We start from the raw sequence: 23,407 nt of genomic DNA, 5'->3' as shown, positions 1-23,407 counted from the left end.
TCTGGACACACTCTAGCTGCACTGTCAAACCAGACTAATGATGACCGTGATTGGACAATTGATATATTTCAAGAAATGAAAACTAGGAGATATTTTGAACTGCAGGTTCATTAAGCATTGATCTAACTAAATTCGATGTTACATCAGATGCGACCTGTAACTTTCAAGACACAGGATTAAACCTTATGACTTGATTTGGTTCTATATTGTTGGCCGTAACTTGAAGCTGTTTCTCAAAAAAAATTCATGCAAATCCATGAACATTCTCTACACATTGCAGGACAAATTTGCAAGTGTTAATATAAAGACAGAAGTGAAGAAACGTAAAGATTTCAGTGATTCTGAGGAAGAACAGCCAGCTGTATTAGTTCAGGTATGTGTGATTGCATCATTCAGTGACTCAGAAATTCACAGTGTCTGATAGCAAATGCAGATAATTTATATTGACTTGCTCACAGTGAGATTATCATCGTTTTATATTTACCATGGTATGATATCTGATGACAGTTTCACCACAACTCAGAAAATATTACCTGTCAACTTTTTGCTGTCTTCCTGCTGCATTTTTGAATTTCCTTGCATATATGGAAATTTTATTAGCATTGCAAACAGTAAAATTGAAAGGGAGAGGTTTGCTGTTGTACACATTGCTGGCAGTCATAGCATGTTATACGTTTCACTTATATGCATAAAACGTGCCTACTACTATATATCTTATACGTATTTTAAATATGCATGCGTGTAATAACCAAATTGTGCACAACAATCTGACAACAATCAAGTTTATATGTCCTTTCATCATTCAGTCCAAAGTAGCAAGTGTTAAACCAAGTAAACAGCGCAGAGACTTCAGTGATTCTGAAGACGAGGATGAGAAGACCAAAAAGGGTACCTCACGCATGATGAGTGGCGCCAACCGTCCTCCAGTAAGGACAGGACACTGGAGCATGGGTCTGCTAGACTCTATGAATAATCCTGATTTACAGATCTACAAAGATGACAGAATTGTTGTCATCAAGGACAAGTACCCAAAGGTGAGTATGATTGGTGAATGTTGCAGTGTTGGTTAAAACGTTTGCAGTGCCAAAGTCAATTTAAGTACGTCTACTTTATAAGATATTACCCAGTCACTCTTTTCAGTATTTTTTCCAAAATTTTGATCAAAAACTTTAGCCAATGAAACGTAATATCTGTTTGCTAAAATCTGCATTTTACTTATTAGGTTCTTTGGATAGTCTCAAAGTAGAGGTCCCCACGAATTGTCAAATTAGCACTTGATGTGATGGTAGCAATGACTTTTGCTTCTTGTTTCCGATGCTATTTCCTGCACAGTGGAGAAAAATGTGGGTCTTTTAAATTACATTTTCATTTTTGCTTTCACTTTTAATCTCACAGGCCAAGTACCACTATTTAGTTCTACCAAGAATCAGCATACCGAGTCTGAAGAGTTTGAAATCAGAACACTTGGAACTCTTGAAAGACATCCACAAAAAGGGCAGAGAAATCACAGAAAAGTATGTTCATGTGTGTTTTGTTTTATTGTGCAACAATGCATCATTTACTTTGGCAGAATAAGCATACAGAACATACCATTAAAGTAATGGTAAAATGATGTTGAGAATCGATTAGCCTACCAAAGTATTTTCTTCATAGAAATGTTTATGTACATGTATAATAGGTAATTTTATTCTGTAAAATTCATTGCAAGTGTCTTCCTTGATACGTATTTTCCTGAATATGTAATATTGTCTTGAATACAATCAGAAAATTTCTTTAAGTCACATTAAAATGTAACAATATTACAGAGGTATTAGCTGTCACGTGAGATAATACATGACATAGCAACCAAAACTTTTTCATTCTAGCAATACCATAATGCTGAATTTTAGATCAAACAAGCTGGTACATCTTACTTGTTAACAGTGTGTATCTGTTGCTTTGTTTCACACATAATATCATTATCCATTTCAGACACAAATCGTCAGGGCTAGACTTCCGGCTTGGATATCACTGTGTTCCCAGCATGAGGTAGTGCATACCAGAATTGTCTCTCGCTTGTACAGTCTGGTGCTTTTTTTGCCATAGATTCTAAGAGAGAGATCATATAACAATTACTTAGTACAAGGAAAATTATATTATAGCTTTGTCAATGTCTGTGAATTTTGTGACACCTTCCCCCAGATTATTACTGATAATGTATCCAATTATCTGACTTTGTACCCCCCCCCCCTTGTTTTCTACATCTACAAATTCCCTGGTATTGCCAAAACTATGAAATAATAGCAATAATGTACCCCATCCCTGCCCATAATGGACTCAAGCAAACTTTATAATTGACTGGGCTTTGCCTCGTACAGTACCGGTATGTTGTACCACATTGGAGGGACTGTGGTTGTGCAAATTTAAAGTTTGCTTTCGTCCATTGTGGTTTGGGAAGGAGTACATTATTGCTTAAATGTAGTGGTTGATATTTCAAGCCTGCTCAAAGAATCTTAGGCAGGATGTTCTTCAAAATGAGTAAAAATTGTGTCATATCCATAAAACAACTATCATCAAGGGATTTTAAATATCTATTGTACCGTATTGGAATTCTCTATATTAAAGGTATACAGTCACCTGTAATCTAAATATGCCCATATATGGTCAAAGGGGCGTTCCTCGGTATTCAAAATGCCCATGTGCGGGCGCTGTTTTTAAAAAGCGGCCACCCGCTTAAAATCTGTGAGTGGTTAGATTTTCTCTTTCCATGGTAACTGTGGCAAAATTGGAACAGGTGACAGTATACCTTTAAGTACAAGAATTTTAGAGTTAAGGTCTTGCTGATTGCTGGCTTAATCAGAGACAGTGAATACTCCGCAGAGGCGCAGACATATTGAAAAAAATTTTCTCCATTATCTGTTTCTGTAAAGAGAGAGAACACTGTTTAGATTTCTTTATTTACAGACTTTTGTACATTAACATACAATGAAGTACTTAATTCCTTTACAGTCATTTACACATGCATGTCATCAGCCAGGACTTCAACTCACCGTGCCTCAAAACCAAGAAACACTGGAACTCTTTCACTACTCAGTATTTTGTGGGGTCAAAGGGTAAGTACCTGTATTGGTGATACCCAAGCTAAGTTTGTGTATATATAAATGAGACTTTGCTGACAACATGCCACTGTTGATAATAAAAGAAATTATCGATCGATTGATTGATTCGTCTACCACTTTGTGTACTTTCATTTGCTTTACAAGGCCCCCAGCCCATTTGCAAAAGGGTTCATTTTCAATTTATAAAAATACATGCACAGAAAGTTATGCGAGTAGGCATATACTAAAGCATGCAATTAAAGAAAACAACAACTTGGTATTGCACAGTGGCATGTAAACAGCCTTAAAATGCAAAAGAATGTATGTACATGTATTAATTTTGAATCTGCCACATTTAAAAGATTTGTTAATATGTTAAAAGTGTCGACAAAGTATTGCCTCTCAGGTTAAGTATTGCTTTCACTGATAGCGTATAATGAAATAGATAATCAACAAATAGTGGTATTCCTCATCCACGCCACCAGCATAATCTAAAGATTGATGACAATAAAGTTGCCATCTTTGCATTGGGGCGCCACCCAGTGGTGTCATGACTCCATGTTTTGAGTCTGTTTGTGTGGCCTTCTGTAAAACAGGTTTCTTTTGTTTTCTTTCATAGATATCATTGAACAACTTGAGACAACAGGAAGGGTTAATCCACCAGCTGCTGGCAGACATGCTGAACTCTTGAAAACTCCACTCAGGTAAATGAAAAATAATCTACTAAGGTACCGGTTGAATGTGCCTTGGGGACAGATATTTGGACTCACAAACTTTTAAATATCATTTTGGCCTACCAATAGTCAGGGCTCATCTTGAAGCATATGGAGTAAATAAAGTTTTTATCGGCTTAGTTTTGTTGTGAAAATTGAGAATTTTATTTTCCCCATAGAGATAACACAGGGATGGTGGGGGGGGGGGGGGGGGGGGGGGGGGGGGGGGGGGGGGGGGGGGGGGGGGGGGGGGGGGGGGGGGGGGGGGGGGGTGGGGGGGGGGGGGGGCTTATTGTGAATTTTTAAATACCTGTACATGTACATATTGGTTACATGCAATTTATTTCCATGGTACCAAAATTTGCATGCCGACCGTCAGAATCACCATTTATGTGTACTTAATTTCATTTTCTTTTTCTCATCAGATGTCACGTCTGCAGACAAGCACAGACAAATATGCCAAAATTGAAGCAACACATTCTACAACACATCAAATCCAAATAAAACCGAACCATGGAAGACTGTTCGAGACATAGTACTATGGTCATCATTGACGGTTTTACGGAATATATTATGGCCCCAACAAGGGGCTATGTACTTGAGAGCTAGCAGATGCCCATTTGCCTGACATCTAGAGGTCTCTTGCCACAAGCATACTTACAGCCCTTGGTTAGGCTATAATTTTTTTTCTGACATGCCTTCCCACACAATTTTCATACCAAATTTTTGTTTTGATTTGTAAATGACAATCTTATGCTTTATTATCATGATAGACAGAAATCTGTTGAAAAATTACAACAATTTTCTTCATTGAATGGTGCATGAATATGTTTACGTCACTGTTCTGCATTCTATTATTTTTTTGAGTAATTTTTTAAATATAGGATTCCCTGTATCTTTCATGAAAAATTGTGTGATTAAATCATAATTAGATCCCAAAGTTGTCAGCTTGAAAATAATTTCAGGTCAGTTTCCGTAAAATGATGACTATCAGTACTGCTACGCCATCAACAACATACCATGGAATCCTATGGGGATGTGACCACACAGGGTAGAACTTCAACTCATTTTTAGCTGTAAAGGACATTGAGAAATTCACAAATAATTTTATATGTCGTTTTCTCTCAAATTACATAGAGTGTACATATTACAAAGGGGTGTCTTCACAGATAAAAATGTGATGGTTTGTAAAACAACTCTTTGCAACCAAATTATGGTAAAAGCCCACACAGAACAGCAAAGTTAGACTCTTGTAGGCAGAGATGGAGAGAATGGGTTAGAAATGCCATCAGATGTTTATGTGAAGGCGTCTTACATTTCTTGCTGACTGCAGAATTATCTTTGAAGTTTGTAACAGCTTCTGAAGTGCAGGGTAAATACAAATCACTTGCGCTGCAAGTCTCTTTATTTTTACTTTCAACTTAGTCAAGCTTGCGGAATTATTGTTTAGAATAGTGTAAATGAACAGGCACTGCCTGGCTTTTCCTGTACCACTGCAGAGCTTCCGACAAAGAGCACAAAGCACATGCAGTGAACAGTTGTGAAACTGAATATCTCCTGCTAATAAGATATTTGAACCATAGACTGTCTGCATTTTTGTGATGTGATTTGCGCATTTATACATACACAGACCATTGATTTTGAAAAAAATTTCATCATGAAACGTTAATTCATAAATTATGAATATTAAGTACTGTTAATTTCAGTTTTGTCATTTTTCAATAAATTTCAATGTGTATTTTTTTAAATCTTCATATTATTGCGTTTTTAGCGTACATTTGGTATATGTATATATACCAAAGAGCGCTTATATGGTAGGTCAGCTTTGTCTGTATCTGTATGTATGTAATGGTATGTACCAGTATGTATATATGTATGTTTGTTAGTATGTGCAGATGTATGTCTGTCCGCATCATCCAAAACCATAGTACCTACTTAGTATTTTGTGTACAGGTGCACCCAGAGGTGGAGATGTGAATCTGTACAAATGAACATGTCAGTGTCAAAATTATTCAAATAAAGCAAAAAAAGTAGAGCAAAATCCTGCAAATTGCCATAACTCTGTAACCACTCGCTAGATTTGGTTGAAACTTGGTATGCAGCGTCTTTATGGTGACTTTAAATGGATTTATTCAAATTTGGTTGAAATTTTGATAGTTGTATTTTTGGGGTAATTTGTCCTATTTTTGGTCAGAAAATCTTCTCTCTCATTGCTTGAAACTTGGTATGCATGATCTTAGGGTTGGCCTCTGTCTGATTTATTCAAATTGTGGTGAAATTTTCATATTTATATTCTATGGGGCAATTTTTCCCATTTTTTGGTAAAAAATTCATTCTCTCCAGTTCACGTTGGATTGCTTGAAACTTGATACTTGTAATCCTAGGGTTGTCTTCTGCCAGATTTGTTCAAATTGTGGTGAAATTTTCATATTTGTATTTTGGGGCAATTTTTCTCGTAAATCATTTTCTCTGAATTAACTATTCTGATTGCTTTGAAACTTGGTATGCATGTACCTAGAGGCAACCTTAGTTCAGTCTCTTCAAATTGTAGTGAAATTTTCATATTTGTATTTTGGGGCAATTTTTCCCATTTTTGGTCAAAAAAATCATTTTCTCTGAAATCGCTCGTCCAATTGCTTTGAAACTTGGTATGCATGTTCCCAGGGGTAAACTTAGTTAAGTATACTCACTCTAGCCTGCCACATAGAACCAAATGTGAGCCAAGTGTCATTAACGCTATGTTTTCTAAATGGAGAAGTGTGAGTTGAAGACAGTTACAAATTTCCAGCAAATGATAACTGCACAAACATAATATATTTGTATTTACAATAAATACGCTTATCGACTTGATAGTCATCAAACATTATGCTGACAGTTCCTCCACTGCCTTGTAAGTAGAAGAATTAATAGACCCTGGAGAAAACTAAGGTCCATGGTAGAAGACAGTTAGTGCAGGAAATGAAAAAAAAACTATTTGTAACTATACTATAAACAAGTGTCTAATAGCTAAAGCTACATGTCTGCAAGTGTATATAGTTCAAAAAAAGACTTTTAGGTTGTTGCATGGCATTCAATTGGGAGGTAAGTGGATTGTATTGGGGTATAGGTACTCTGTAATATCTCAGTACTGAACAGATAGCATAGAGAGTTTGAATGCTCAAAAAAAGTTCTGTTGTGATAGGCTTATTTTTAAAAGCAGTAAGCTTAAGTGCAACCATAGACCCTCGAGAAAAACGTTTTTCTCGAGGGTCTATGGTGCAACGATCATTTGTAATTAAATTTTAGACACATTATACTGATTTATGTATAATCTGAGAGTTTACAGTTAAACTGATAAATGATTTATTAATTAAAGTTTAATTCGTTTTAAAATTATTTTCGAGTGCTTGACATGAGCCCTTAGGCGGATTAAAGTATATTTCGCTAATCTCGAACTCAATCGCGCGCGATGTAATGTGCATGCCGTGACCTCAGATGACCCGTCAGCTTACGGTCAACCGGTTACTGATCAGCTGACAGCGCACACGTGACACGCTCCACACTCCGGCGAAAGTAGCGGAACCCTGCACTGCACTGTTGTGTCAGTAGCTCTGCCGTGCCGTGACCGAAATAAAAAGGTTGTTGGCTTTTTGTATCCAACCTTACACTATCCAGAAGTGGGCGTGTTTATAGGAGGTCGAGAGCAGACAGCGAACACAAAAGTAGCCTGGACGTGACTGCAGATGCACATTTCGAGTCATTCGACTCATTTAATTTCGAGCGGGCAGTTTGTGTGATGTAGTCAGCAGAGAAGACGTACGTAGTACTAGTAGACAAAGTTGTTGCAACCTTCCGTACCAAAATTGCTCAGGGTCAACTCCATATCAAGTCTTCTTCTACTCGTTTTCCAAATTGTGAAACTACACGTAAAGTAACGCTATGCATTACTGTGTCTTCTTACTGTTGGTCCCGGCTGTTGCATCGCCAGGTAAGCGTTGTTTGTTGACGGCGAGAATGTAATTAGCTCTGCGTGCAGGCCTGTGTGTTACCGGCCATAGTGCTTCCCACCACAGCCGGTAACATATCCCTTGCCACGCAGAGCTAGAATAGAGCTTGATTCAGTGATTGTACACATAAGTTTTGAGCCATCAGGGGGTTGTTAGGCCTTTGGGGATGGGATGGGTGAACGACATTTTTGGCGGGATCCACAAGTCTCAGGCAGATGCCAGTTACCATGGGAACACACTTTATTTTGCCGCGGCCTTTTCAACTTAGGCCATGGCCATTTTTGGCAAGTTACACCTAAAGTACTCTATCCAAATATCCATTGCAATTTTCCATCGAATTCAAGTTCCCTGCTTCAGAATTTCTCCATGCACTTCAAAATAGTACTGAATACACACATGCAGGAGTTCAGAAAAATCTTGTAAAAAAACGAATTTGCTGAAAAAATAAACCGTCCAAGGTGCATGCTACATGTATGTTAAGGTAGAATGCGTCTCGGAGACAGATATTCCGACTCTCAAATTTTTACAATTCTTTTTTTGATCCACCACTTGTGGGGCTCATTTTAAAGCTCTTGATGTAAAAAACCTTTCATCATCTCAGTTTTTTGATTATCAAAATGTTATTTTTCACAATAGAATTGACACAGGGATGTGGCCATTTTGAATTTCAAATCTTGGTATATCTTGGGTAATTTGTTTCTCTAGTACCAAAATTTACACGGTGACCCGTAATTCTTATTCTTGATTTTGAAAGAGAATGGTTGAAATATTCATGGAGGAAAGTTTCAGCAAAAGTTTGAAGTCTTTCACTTTCAAGGTGCATACTACCTTAAGTTTACCAGTGTGTTTTTTTTTATTTAGGCATGTCGCTAGGATGTATAATTGCTCAATGAGGGCAGATAGGTCATTCCTTGTCCATTAAAATGCAAAAGATTTTTCAAAACATGACAGCATCACCATTGGAGACAAAAGAATGCACTGAAGTCTATAAGGTTATCTGTTATCTGAAAGAAACGAAAATGAAAGAGCTAATGCGTCAAGTTATGTATTGTGCAGCCTGGTACCGCTTGTTTACCAATAATCTTTGTTATGTCATGAAAAGAAAATGACATCATGGTTATTTTTCTGATACATACGCACAGTGTCACACAAATATCAATTATAAAGATATGAAACCACTTCTATTCAAAACTATACAAAAAATTCATGGTTTTTTTTTTCATTTTAAACCATTACATTGAATAAAGAACACAAAAATGCAACTTTTAGTAAATTGCATTTATGGTGGTATGCAGCTTGAAACTGAAAGATTTAAACTTTTCAGAAACTTTTTCAAAAGGAAACCGTTCCCTTTCAAAATCTAGAACAGAAATCAGGAGTCAAATCAACAAGTGAATATCGGTACTCTAGAAACAAATTACATAAAATTTACTGATATCTTAAATCTGAATAGGTCGCTATCCCCTTATGTTTACTTTATGGAGAAAAATCAAATTTTCAAAAACTTCATGTACTCCAAAAAACTTTGAAATGAGTAAATTAACACAAGCAGCATACCACCACAATTTGGAAAAGTTTAAAGAGTCGAAATGGCTGTCTCTTTAAACATTCGTGTTTCTTATTCAGTCTACAGTCTTTCTTTTCCAAACAAAGTTTCACCGAAAGTTGTTGATGAAATCTCAAGTTACAAAGGTGAGTCGCTTTATCATATAAACTTCATATTTTGAACATGCAGTTGAATGACAGAAAAGAGATGTAGTTTATGCACCAACAAGAACCAGTTTGTGCGCAATTATTGTGTAATTTGAATTAAAGGTTTCCTGTAGAAGACAATTGTCTTTTGAATTGGTAAGGTTACCTGTACTGTGACTGACAAAATGCGAGAATTGCGCATCAACATGTATTGGATCAAGAAATTGGTTAGGTTTTCTATTTAACTTTTCAATTGCCTTTTTTTCAATGTCACAACATAAGGGTACATTATACATAAAATACTGGGATTTATGTATAGGATAAAGCCCGAGTACAAGGGCTCTTCTGGTATATAAAGTCCGACCAACGATAAAATATCGAGGCCGCAGGCCGAGACATTTTATCGTAGGGTTGGACTTTATATACAAGAAGAGCCCGAGTACGAGGGTTTTATCCAACTTAAAAACTATTGCCCCTAACTGATATATTTTCGTTTTCAATGTGTTTACGTCAACCGCATCCCCTTTGTCAATGTAACATGTTTAGGATATGAATTAAAACTTTTATTTGTGAAATAGCCTTCCAATGTAATGGAACATCCTATAAATGCCCTAAGGCACATTAGTTTATGTTTGTACCACTGCAGATTTTGTGTTGCAGCAGTTTCCGCCTTGTTACCAAATTTGAATATTAGGGAAAAAACGTACCAGATGTCTACAGAATATGACATGTTCACTTCTGATTGGACAGTACTTTACAACGAGGCTGTCATTCGTTTCTGGAATTTGGTGACCAAGGCTTTGCAAGTAAATAAAACACCCTGAATTGAGCACTCTGATTGGTCAATCAACAGTAGATAGTTTTTAAGTCCAAATACATTGTATAGTGGGGCATTGTCTGAGATATACAGCGCTGAGGACAAAGGCAAAGCTCAGATATACTCAGACTTAAATACTGATGTTTTCTTGGATAACCTTATCATCAAACAACTTTAAAAGTCAAAATTTATATTAAGTAAAAATTCAGTGTTTTCAGAATACCCAGTATCTACATTAAGTTGCGTGATCTTTTGCCGACTTGGCATGTGTCCAGTGGAGTAGCCGTGCACACAGTGAAAATTCAAATTGCGCAGTCAAGAAGTGGTATAGTTCAATGAACTATTTCAGTAATATTTACTGGTTTTCACATACATGTATTGTTGAGTTAAATCCTGTGAGATACATTCTCACAGTATTTATATAAAAGTGGTGTGGTCAAAAATCCAATAGCAACATATTTTTAAGTTATCGGACTGTGCACCACTGTTATTTGACTTTTTTATCCACTGACACTCAAACTTACAGCTGTATACAATGAAACGCCATAGGTTACAAAAGCAGGTGTATAATAATGGATGTTCAATGTTGCTCAACTTTCATTATCGTTTTCTTTGGAAATGAAACTGAAAATTCAAACCTCACATATATTTTTCCCTTCTATCAATGATTTGAATGGAACAAATGAAAATGCCATATTTTCTCGGTTCTAAAACAGCTACTAGACCCTTTCATCACCATGGTTTGAACCAGTCCCATTGTTTTCTATGGGATGGTTGGACCTCTAGAAAGGGAAATGGGGTGAAAGAGTTAATACTCCTCTTCACAAAATTTTATTCTATTACAGTAAGACACTTATTTATTTATTTCTAAATTTCACCATTTTATACACATGACAATAAGTATTAAAAGTAAGTAAGTAAATAAATACACATAAAAACAGAGCATAGAAAAATATAAATCGAGAAAAAAATGGTGGGGACGAGGGAGGTATTTCTAACAGAACTAATCTAGTCCCTAGCCCCAATGTCAAGCTGAAAATGAGGATTGAGAGCCCTTGTCAATAGTAAGAAATTAAATACAAACAGACATTTACAAAAAAGAAATATAAATATTCACAGTTAAAAAAAGTGCATTAAAGTCTCATACAAAAAAACCAATCTAAAATGTGGGTAAATAAAACATTCATTTTTCATTCATGATATAGTTTTTCAAAGCCTTCTTGAACCTCATTCTTGATTTAATCGATTTAATTGAAGTAGGAATGTCATTCCAATGTTTTACTCATGCACAGAAAAAATTATTTTGAGTACTACTTAAATTAACTTTCGGAAATAAAAAATCATAACGTAAAACCGATCTATTAGGGTAGGAATGTGACACAAAGGACGCATAATGATATATTGTGTGAGCGTAGTCCCAGTGGTTATTTCTCAAATCGAATATAAAGGTACATGTGTGATATTTACAAAGTTTACGAATATCAAGAATACCTAGCTGTTTAAATAATGGTGCAGAATGTGAGCGAGGGTCAGAGAAAGAAATCAAACGAACAAGTTTCTTTTGAAGTTTGAAAATTTGGTTGATGTAGGTTATATGTGTATTGCCCCATATTTCAATGCAATTATTTATATGCGGTAGAATTAGGGAATTATACAACATCAGAATGGTTGATTTGGGTAGAAAGTGACGCAGATAAGATAAAATACCTACTTTTGGGCTACCGGTAATCTTATTGACTACATTTTTATTGGAGATTTCCGAGATAAAGATTCGTCTATTGTAACCCCAAGATACAACACAGAAGACACATTCTCTAAGGGAAAACCATCAATAGACAGATTCCCATTCAGAGAGATTTGCTTTTGCGGTGTTTTAAAGATCACATAGTTAGTTTTTTCAGTGTTGATTGTAAGCTTGTTTGCTTTACACCATCCTGACACCTTGTCCAAGTCTGTGTTCAAACTGCTAAGATCGACATTGTTGGTTCTCGTTGACCTAAACAGGTTTGTATCGTCAGCATAAAGCCTGAATTTAAAAGTATCAGTTGAGTTTTGAATATCATTAATGTAAATAAGAAATAGCAGAGGACCAAGTATTGATCCCTGCAGCACTCCATAGGTGATTCTCTGTATATCTGACGAACAGCTGTTTATGTCAACAAATTGTCGACGGTTTTCCAAATAAGACTTAAACCAGCTATATGCGGGCTTAAACCACCTATATGCGGGCCCACGAATACCGTAATGATTTAACTTACATAGTAGAATGTCGTGATTTATGGTGTCGGACATAGTTATCAGGATTGGTACCAACTCTAAGTTTCTGCGGTGTCATTCCATTTCGGCAATTCTTATTTAAAATATCATTGATAATTTTCCATGTGCGTTTTACATTTTGCCTTACACTGACAATCTCTTGCATGACAGTTGTCCTTGTTTGAATAAGCACAATTATCATTATACTTCAAAGGATTTGACATTTTTTTAATAAACAGGTGTTGCCAATGAGATCATTAATCTGGCAGTGTATGGCGCTGCACAAAACCAATCATACAACAGACTCGCCAAATTCACAGACACGATTGGAAACAGGATTGCAGGATCTCAGAACTTTGAAAGAGCTGTCGGTAGGTTGGTTGCAAATTTTGATAAATCACAGGGGGGGCCTGAGATGAGCAAATCCTTGCAGTATTCTGTGCTCCCTATTGACTAGCAGAAGAATGATTCACTCATTCAGGTGACAGTGTCTTTGTCATTCTGGATGTCATTGGCTCTCCACTGACTCTATTCATGTTAAACTCATTGCACCTGGCCATGGTGTTCACGCAGACTTGCGATGGCAAAACCACAGCCTGCTCTAATCTGCACAAATGTCCCAGATTTTTAGGGGACATCAGACAGGTTTGGCTACACGTTTTACGCGAACGTGAATGCGTAAAGTCACAAATTCCTGCAATGATGTCATTGACTTGTGCGTACATTCTCAACGGAACCGGAGCCGGTGTCGCATATTTACGTGGAGACAGCTGTTTTTGTGAACATGTAAATTTGTTCTCATCTTTAGGTATCAAAACATGGTATCGGTATATAACTGTGAATCATTATACACATATTGACTGGCCATGAGGGCAACAGCATACATCTGTACCCTGAGGGACTGTGAGTCACCCCCAAAAACAGACTGTTTCCCGAGGCCGTAGGCCGAGGGAAACAGTCTGTTTTTGGGGGTGACTCACAGGCCCGAGGGGTTAAAGACGTATGCTGTTGCCCTCATGGCCAGTCAATTTGTGTTTTGTAACACATCTCATCCGTAGCCATGCATAAGAACGTACTATACACAAAACTTGTCTCATGTAGGCCTATGATGTAATATGTTGGAGTGGTTCAGTAAGAAAACGTTTTTCCTAACAGGATCGCAATACTTCTGCAAAACGTTCAATGCACCTTTGATTATAGTTTTCGTCCGTTTCGAGTCCTTGTTGGAAACCAAAGCATTCAATTCTTCTTCAGAAAGTAGGATAAACCAAAAAAATTCTCGACTATCGTTTCGATCGGCCGCAGACGACATCTTTGTTTACATTCCGGTCCGCGCACGCGTCAATGTCGTTTTTGACGTCAGCGGGCATCATTTTTCGGAACTGATGCCTGGCAGGCAACAGTTCCAACAAGTGATGCCTGATGACGTCATTTACGTGGATCAGCACAAAAAGAATGCATCCCATGTGACTATCAACTGGCGAATTAGAATACAGACTGCGGATGAGGTGTGTTACAATCATGCATGTTGTTAGTTGGATATATGATAGTGACATCCTCAGAGATATATTCATGTATTTTCGTTATTTTTTATGTGAAATTTCTTCGTCGATTTGCGGCATACCAGATAACCATTGAGCTATCCCTGTGATGTGGAAATAGACTACAGGGACCCAAGCTGAGGAGCCAAATCATTTCATGCCCGAGCCACACGAACAGGTGACGTGAAAGTGTACGCCAACACCAACATGGATTCTATGCGTTCAGGTTCATTTAAAATGTGTAGCCAAACCTGTCTAATTACGCATAAAGTACACATTGGTGGTATATGACCAAAGTAACACCATGCATCCACCAGTGTTGACTCCATGACTCGTATTGAATAAATTCAATAAAGTATACATCACAAGAATGGTTGAAAGTCAATTGATGAATGTTTGGTCATAAAAATTGGAAAAAACCATCATGATGGTGCGTTCAAAGGCCTGATCATGATGTCATCAATAGAATTTGAGTCCGTAAGCCCTGTCTGTGGTATGTACCGCAATAGTACAGAATAAGATCAAAACATAGGCAACTTTATTGACTTTAAAACCAGTGTTGGCATTGTCCATGCCCAAGAATGGAATTCTTGTAAATTCAATCTCAAATTTCCCATTTTTCAGACTACATGCTGAAAGAGCTGTCCGATGATGGCTTGGACAACGTTCACAGTGAACCGGCGAATGTGACACACTGGGTCAGGGGAAACGAATCAGCGACCATGCTAGCGCCTCGGAGGTACAACATTGCCATGCTGGGACTTGGTGGTAGTATAGCTACCCCACCAGAAGGTAAAGTTGCAAGACTGAGTCTGAGTCTCCCATCCAACCCACCTATTGTGATATTAGGCCTTAACCCATTGAGTGCTGTACTTTTTCCCTCCCAAATTTTAGTGAAACATTTTACCAATTTTTATGAAATTTTATGAAAATGTTTTGATAATTTTGGACCGAAGGGACATAACTTTTCATTGGCAACATTTTTTTCTTAAAATTTACCAAAAGCCTGAAAACAAATCTGGAACTGAAAAAAATTGTCTGTGTTATATTTTACAAAGGCGGCAAAAAAGTGTGTGTATAGTATACTATAAAGGCTGTATTGAATTTTGCAGTGCATGTGTATAGTTTGGCTGTATTGAATTTGCAACCCATACTTTGTTCTTTTCTACAAATACTATCAACAACAACAATAACAACAACAACAACTTTACTGAGTCCGATTATATTTTTATTTTCCTTCATTTTTAATGTTTAATCATCATCATCGTCACCATCTGATCATCATCATCGGAGACTGAATTCCCTATGGTCACAGATTAAAGCATAGAAACTATAGAGCAGAAATTGGTATAATATGAATGTGTTTTAGAAGTAGATCTAATGAATGGAAATACCTTCTGTGCACAGATCAGACATCCTTTATCAAGTTCCTGTATTGATATCAGGTGTCTAGTGACTTCCTCTTTCCGTCATACAAATGCAATGTGTCATGTCAACATCTATCAGTGTAACACGCTTATGTTCTGTCACGCACCGTCCATACCCTAGTATCTACACTTCCTCTTTATTTGTATCACATTGACCTCCAAAATTTAGCATTGTGAATTATTGGACTTGACTTTGAAGTTCACAGTTATCAGTTTGATTGGGTTTTGTTCATACTTGTTAATTTAGAAATGGAGTTGGAATCATTCTTTGTGTCATTCTTTGTGTTTATATATTTAGGAAATGAAAGCCATTTGACTGACAGTTGTCCAATCAAATAACACAAATCATTGCTGGTCACTTTTTTTAGGGATCACTGCAGAAGTCCTTGTTGTCCATTCTTTCGATGAGCTTCACAACAGATCAAAAGAGGCAAGTTGGTTTTATCATTGGGATTTTATCATGAACCAAATGCAGGCATAAATTTGATACTTAGGTACACCTGTATCTGTTTACTTATTTTTCCTCCCAAGTTTTTGAACATTGAACTATCTTCACACAATATCAACAACTCAGAGCCTAATCCAAGTTGTGGGTATTTATAGGTGAATTGCTTGAATTTGAATTTTTAGACTCTGCCAATGATACTGTGTTAGTCTGATTCATATGAATAACACATAGTGTGGTACATCAAATCATATTAATACAAGAGTTGGCAAATACAATGCAAAACAGATCAAACAGTTAAGCTTTATAACACTGCTGTATCTTAAATTCTGTTTGACCTTTGTCGTACATTGAAAATCAATCATATTGAGTGTTATATTGGCATCATCTAAATTCTTACAACCCAGTGGAAATGAATAATTAGGCCTACATGATAAATATCTACTAACTCCATTGAATATCCATCAGGCGAAAGGTAAAATTGTCGTCTTCTATGAAGACTACGAAGGCTATGGTGTTTCAGTGGCATACAGAGACTTTGGTGCCAAAGAAACTGCCATGGTTGGAGGAGTTGCTTCACTTATAAGATCCGTCGGACCATTTTCCATACACAGTCCTCACACAGGATGGCAGGTATATGACATATAGGACAGTAGATTTGTCCTTCTCTATAATCTCTCTTCCACTCTTTTACCATCTCCTGTTGCCTCTCTCCTCTACCCAAACATTTTATGAATATTGATTTGCCTCAAATTAGCCTGCCAAGCATATGCTGGTTTTAAAATAACTTTACGAACTTTTTGTCTCATCTCCATATTTTTCCGCAATATTGTAATGACAACAACACCTTGGTTTCTGTCTTGAGTTTCTGACAGAACAACTTTGGCATAATGTTATTTGCACAAAAATTATTTTGATTAACCTTTAATTTTACAGCAACTCAGGTATCCTTGCATTTTTCCTTGTAGGATTATGATCCAAAGGTGAAGAAAGTGCCCACTGCTTGCATCACAATTGAAGATGCACAAATGATGGCAAGGATGGCAGCAAGAGGTGAGACAGACAGACAGACAGACAGACAGACAGACAGACAGACAGGCAGAAACAGATAGAAATATTAGAAAATATATTGAGAGCCAGTAATCAGTGAGTAATGTGAAGCTTTCGTAGAAAATGCGGCTTTCAAATACAAAGTTTATTTTGTAGTAGTACTTTAATATCATATAACAGTAAGTCATTTCTTACATTCTTTTTAGTCTATTCCCTGCTGTCAGAAAATTATTTTGAAATTTTTATTCCCTAGAAAATGTTTTTTTTTATATAATGTCTGTTCCCTTGTATTCTATGGTAGGTACAAAGATTGTCGTCAACATCAAGATGGAAGCCAAAACACTACCTCCAGTGCAGTCACGAAACACAGTTGCAGAAATCATTGGCAGCAAACACCCAGAACAGGTATTGTATAGAGATCTAGAAGTGCTATCACATTACATCACATACCCACAGGTACAGGTGCTTAGAGTATAGTTCAGATAATGTGCGATCAACATCAAGGCCAAGGCCAACTCTCAATTATAGTTATTTCCTCAGAGAGTTTTCAACAACCATAACTGAAAGATAATACCTACAATAGTGTAGATTGTAATCGATTTGTCACATCTTGGACCACTTCCAGAAACATCACTTTTACTTTCTCAGTAGATAGTGTGTACCCTGATGATATGGAAACAAAATCTTTTTTGTCATGGCCTTGCATTTTAAAATTCAATAAACTGTAAAATTTGTGATTCATCTCATTATTTTCCCACATCTAAAATTCAGATGGTTGTCAAAACTATTCATTGTTGCAGTGAGATGTTTATCCATGGTTTTCTTCAGGTTGTTCTTGTCAGTGGCCATCTGGACAGCTGGGATGTTGGACAAGGTGCAATGGATGATGGCGGCGGTGCCTTCATATCATGGGAGGTAAAAGATGTGCCAACTTCACTTTTGTGTCGTTATTTATTGACACTGTCACACCTGTCATCGTGGTCACTCTTACAGAGTGGTCACCTCCTTGAATTTTCAGCGGTCACTTTGTGGCAGTCCTGTATCATGTTGCATGTTCAAGGTCCTCTACAGAACAGCCACCTCTCGTATGTGCTCAGTGGCCACATGTAATTGCTCCAATCTGGTGCATAGCCTGTATATTACATGGTCAGCATATCTGACTCAGAATGACCTCTGTCAAAAAATTATTAGACTCAAAGTATGAAATGAGTCTACTTTCACGGAGTTTATATGTGCATCACAACTATTTCAGAAATTAAACTCATGTATCACGATCTTCAAGCGATTCATGATGTTGACTTTTATTATTACTGTTATCTGTGTCTGTTCCTAAATTCACCACCTACACCAAAGTAATGCCACACCCACCCTCTATAGAAAGTCAACCTCCACATAGTGCTCACTTTCTTTTGGTCCCTTGCATGACCACTGTACCTGGCTTTAACTACATGTATAGTACACAGATATTCACTACTGTTGAGTGATTGAAGAAAACTTTGTCAAGTCATCATCAATTGAAAAAAACCCTACAGTGCCTTTTGTGAAGAAATGTGTTTCGCTTTCAGGAAAATTATCAATCTGTTGAAAGAAGGATAAGCATTTGCAGCAATATAAATTACATTTCTAACAATGGTGATGTAGCGTAATGGTATTTAGTATTTCATGAGTTCTTTGCATAATTGACTAGATTTGGATTGCAGGCACTGTCTCTGGTCAAGCAACTAGGCCTCAGACCAAAGAGAACATTACGATTGGTATTATGGACTGGTGAAGAGGAAGGTGGTCTGGGTGGACAAGCTTACTTCAATGCTCACAAAGTAAGTAGCAATTAAAGGGAAATACACCAGAAGCTCATATTGTAGCTTACATATAGTATCATTCGAATCTATAATCTCTGAAGATGGTGATGAAAATTTTGGTAGAATTTATTGTGATGGTGATATTTAGGATGGTGTCTCCTTCATCAAAGGGGGATTGTATTTTTCTTTGTGTAGAAATACAAGGATGGAATTCATAAATGAGAAAATCCATGGATAGGAAAAGCATATGTGAAATAGAAAAATGTGCTTACGGTAGACCTCCAAAGTGGAAGACTTAAACTTCGGTGCTGAAATTTTTCTCAAGCAAAGTTTCAACCCTTCTCTTTCATAGTCACACATAAAAACAAGGGGGGTCACCGTGCAAATTTTGGTTGAAACAAATACCAGCAATTGAAATTCAAAATGGCCACCATCACTGTGTTAACTCTACGGGAAAAAATACTTTTCCGATTTTTGTGATGATGCAAATTATATTTACTCCAAGAGCATCACAATGAGCCCCTATGGATCAGAAAAAGTATCGTAAATCTGTGAGAGTCTGAATATCTGTCCCCAAGGTTAGTCTCATTGTCATTCTTGTAGTCTGGCAGACCTGTAAAAACAACAAAATTTACAAAGAAAAATTATTCAAAGTGAGATGAGAAGGTTCACCAGGTTTTGATGCGAACACATGCACTTCATTCCAGCATCTGAATGGGTAAGTGTACTCTTTCCTCACTGCATATACGCAGCAGCAACACTGATATATTGACGGTTTATACCAACGTTTTTTGCACTCTTTTCATTTACAGGGCAACATGAGTAACTTCAACATTGTCATGGAGTCTGATGCGGGAACATTCACTCCACTGGGCATCCAATTTACAGGTAAAGGAATCCTCCATAGCTTTGTATTCTGAGCATGATAATGGCAAAGTAGTCTAAATCTGAACATTGGTTTACTTCCCAATTAAAAATTCAAAGACCATGCACCATGCAGCGCAGTGACTCCATAGTCTATTGAAGTTTTAGTAAAGTACAGAGCTTTGAAAAGTGCTTAAGGTTTGGATACTTCAGTAATTGGTAATATTCATCTCTTCTGTATGATCCAGCTTGCATCGTAATGTTTTTTGTTGGTATAAATTGACCATGATACCAACACCATCGTGATTCCCAGCACTGCTACAGCTATCCCCATGTTCATCATGAATATATCGATGAGAAATCAGGTAAACTCACAAGTGCTTGGTGTACAGTAATGAGAAAAGGGTAAGGCAATATCAGTTTTATTCTGTAGGGGCCACAAAGCCAGTATACCAATGACTTCTAACTTTAGCAAACAGTAAATGTGGTATGATGGTGTAGCTGGTATTTCTCATCATATAACAGACATACATGTACTGACATTCCTACCAACAGGGTCTGATGCCGCCTACGCCATAATGGAGCATATTGTACAACTTCTGGCACCAGTCAATGCGACGCAGCTCTCAAAGGGCGCTGAAGGCACAGACATTGAATTGTGGCTTCGAGCTGGTGTGCCGGGAGGCAGCCTTGCCGACGATATTGATACTTACTTCTGGTATCATCATTCAGATGGTGAGTGTGAGACAAGTTTTGAGATTTGCCAAAGTCTTTTCTGTCTTGTGTGTTTCCTCTGATGGGATATTTGTCTTTGGTTAAAGACCCAATAAACACTGGAGTGACTCTCTCACTCTCGGGTCATCATGGTTAGACTACTGGTGCTGTGAATGTTGCTTAGCAACAGTATATTGAGAGAGAGAAGATAGAAAAGAGAAGATATTTCTCACTCTCTGTAATTCTGTCTTTCTCTGTCTGTTGCTGTCTTTCAAACACACATTTACACACATTGTCTGGAAGCAATTGACTTTTTTCATACTGATATTGGTAATGCCATATTGTCTTAAAAAGGGTAAGGTATCACATGGGTATCACATGGAAAAAGACTGAACAGCATTAATGACATGTCCAGCAACAATGCATGTTAACTGTCAAATAAGCTTTCCTATTTTGGAAAGTCAAGGTTGATTGAGAGTCAAGGTTGATTGAATGCTGTAGGTGATACTTCACAAAGGAGATTGTTGTGCATCCAAGTACTTGTTAAAACATCAACTGATTTGCTTCAAAACTCAATGTAAACGTGTGTAAGTTTTCCCAACCTATAACATGCTTGCGTTTTTGTCAACAGGAGACACGATGACAGTGCAAGATCCACACCAGATGAACTTGTGTGCCGCAGCGTGGGCAGTGGTGTCATACATCTTAGCCGACATGGAAGATATGCTACCAAGATAGTGCCACCAAACTTTACTTTATTATGCTTCGCTGAATGGACAATCTGATTATTATGATTGCTTGTGCAATGTTTCTTTTTTCTTAATTATATTCTTTCATGTGGCAAAGAAATAATTTTAGATTTTGCAAAGTTTCATTCATGAAATGGTACGAACACCATTTGTCTTTTTAACTTTGGTCTTTATTGTCAATATGTCAACTGTGTATATTTTTACTTTTATTAGTACTTTTATGTATAAAAGTCACTTTTTACATACGTTTGCTGGCCAAAATGTGCAAAATATCTAAATGCATGCCAGAGTTCAATCATTTTGTAAATTCATACCAGGAGTAAATATACCATCCTTTTCTCAAATTTACTTTAAAGTATAGATGGGTGTTACTATCCCTCTACGACTTTCAGTTTATACTTTATTGGCAGGAAAATATTATGCATGTACAGTTATTTATATTAATGAGATACCAATACCGAATCTTACGATGATGGTTTTTCTCATGTCAAAAAATAAGCAAGTAATGTTCTCTGAAAAAACTTCCACCTATTTACAAAATTCTTATTCTCTCAGGTAATGTATACAAACAATTGAATGGTCATTGAATTTGATGATAAATACCATGAAATGATTTGGTGCCACTCTCCACTGTTGACCTCTGAACCTGCATGTGGAGTTCTGCACTTTGGCAAGTACGGCTGTCTGGCTGTAAAAAGGTTGTGATTCTGCGTGAAGTGTACATGTGGAACTTTGACATGCTGGAACCATAGAACGTCGAGAAAAACTTTCTCGAGGGTCTATGGAACAAGGAACAAGGTTCTGCCGTCGAGGGCGCACTTGTTAAGATACAAATATTGCCCATGCATGGTTTCCAAACAACTGTAAAACACTTTGAGTTGGCTCAGCTGCATTCTTTTTTGGCGATTTTGGGTTTTCATTGCAATTAGCGGGTTTTAAATTTAGCTAAAAAGACATGTTGAAAATAGTGAATATGGGGAAAAGTTTTAATCAGCAGCATCTTTGAGCAATTTTAAACACTTGGCTAAACTAGCTACAAAAAGATGCTAGGTAAAAGACTTGTTTTTAAGTACTTAAATAGTATTATACACTTGTACACACAAGAGATGTACTATATATAGGTGTTCAAATATGTATGAGAAAAATGGGGAAAACTAAAATCTGTGCGACTTGAACAGTTCCCTTGCCAAACATATTGGCAAATATCATAGCAGATATATTTTCTGAAATGTTCTTGAAGCTTTGTAAGAAATACATGATGAAGCCATGACAATGGCTTTCATGATCATTAAAAAACAGCTTTTGAGACTACATTCATATTTTCGGTGTCCAGTCTTGAAAGAGTGAGTGAGTGTGTGTGTGTTCACGTGCAAATTCTTACAAAAGTTGAAAGACTGTAAAGGGAACAAGCAGACTGGGTTCAAAGGAGTACCTTACTACACTCCAGTTGTATGGGCATTTGCATCATTTTTCTAGTGACTAGTTATTGACTTTAAGATTGTTCCCTGTTGGTGCTGTGTGATTCGTATGTGCAAGCAAGTAAGGAGTGTATGTGACAATCAATTTTGTGACAAAATTTATATTTAAGGGCCAATTACTATTGAAATAATGGACGATGCGTTGACCATTAACGTTTATTTATGGGCAAGGGCGAGAGGAAAGCCAAAAATTAACAGGCACGGGCAGAGTCAGTTATTTCAATTATATTATCAACGAACACCGAAAAACCATAAAAATTTACAAAAATTTCCCGTGCTGACGACAATGGAGCCCCAGAACCTGTCATTTAGTGTGCACGCTGCAAAAATTTTGCAAATCCGGAGATTTTGTTTGAAAAAAGTGTTTAAACTTGGCCCACAAATGCCGTTTTATTTTGTGGTTGGTTATGATCTTTGTACAAATCACAGTTTTCGTTTTAGCCGTTAAGTTACTATGTTTACGATATTCACGGGCATGAAAACAAACCATTACTGTGTATTTGTGGGCAGTCACGTGGTTCAGCTCGACCAATAAAACCCAATGGACAGGGCATGGTAATATAAAAACTTTTAATGGTCTTCCCTCAATTTGTGTTTGATGACATCTACAGTTTCTCTTCCAATAGCAAAAACATGTTAAGATGAACATTGTTGAGCTTGTAAACTCAGCCTGAACAGGTGTATTGAAATTGAAAACAAACTGTGAAAAAATCTACAAAAGTTATAGGTACTGACCTTTTACAAACCATGCATTTCAAAGTGATTTTGGGAGTGGCACATGAAACTGTTTTATAAAACA

General features: G+C 37.0%; 2 protein-coding genes across 8 annotated transcripts in view; both read left to right on the top strand.

Annotated features, from left to right (window-relative positions):
- LOC139119036 (aprataxin-like) overlaps nt 1-5,538 on the top strand; it is a 43,093-nt gene extending 37,555 nt beyond the window's left edge. For all 7 annotated transcript variants that reach the window (XM_070682649.1, XM_070682650.1, XM_070682646.1 and 4 more), the window contains 7 exons: nt 281-373; nt 807-1,034; nt 1,396-1,514; nt 1,972-2,028; nt 2,989-3,092; nt 3,697-3,781; nt 4,216-5,538. In XM_070682649.1, coding sequence (XP_070538750.1) covers nt 281-373; nt 807-1,034; nt 1,396-1,514; nt 1,972-2,028; nt 2,989-3,092; nt 3,697-3,781; nt 4,216-4,294 — 765 coding nt within the window. In that variant the 3' untranslated portion in view covers nt 4,295-5,538. The remainder of the gene's footprint in view (nt 1-280; nt 374-806; nt 1,035-1,395; nt 1,515-1,971; nt 2,029-2,988; nt 3,093-3,696; nt 3,782-4,215) is intronic.
- A 1,776-nt stretch (nt 5,539-7,314) lies between these two features.
- LOC139119034 (carboxypeptidase Q-like) lies at nt 7,315-22,443 on the top strand. The gene is made up of 13 exons (XM_070682644.1): nt 7,315-7,757; nt 9,403-9,468; nt 12,781-12,912; nt 14,707-14,874; nt 15,878-15,939; nt 16,423-16,587; nt 16,923-17,007; nt 17,306-17,409; nt 17,833-17,919; nt 18,705-18,821; nt 19,616-19,691; nt 20,223-20,402; nt 21,013-22,443. Exons 1-13 carry the CDS (start codon nt 7,709-7,711, stop codon nt 21,117-21,119), a joined length of 1,398 nt encoding a protein of 465 aa, XP_070538745.1. The 5' UTR covers nt 7,315-7,708; the 3' UTR covers nt 21,120-22,443.
- The last annotated feature ends 964 nt before the right edge of the window (nt 22,444-23,407 follow it).

This window comes from Ptychodera flava, chromosome 19 (assembly GCF_041260155.1).
Source record: "Ptychodera flava strain L36383 chromosome 19, AS_Pfla_20210202, whole genome shotgun sequence".
Lineage (NCBI taxonomy): Eukaryota > Metazoa > Hemichordata > Enteropneusta > Ptychoderidae > Ptychodera > Ptychodera flava.
This window is presented reverse-complemented; position numbering and strand designations above follow the sequence as displayed.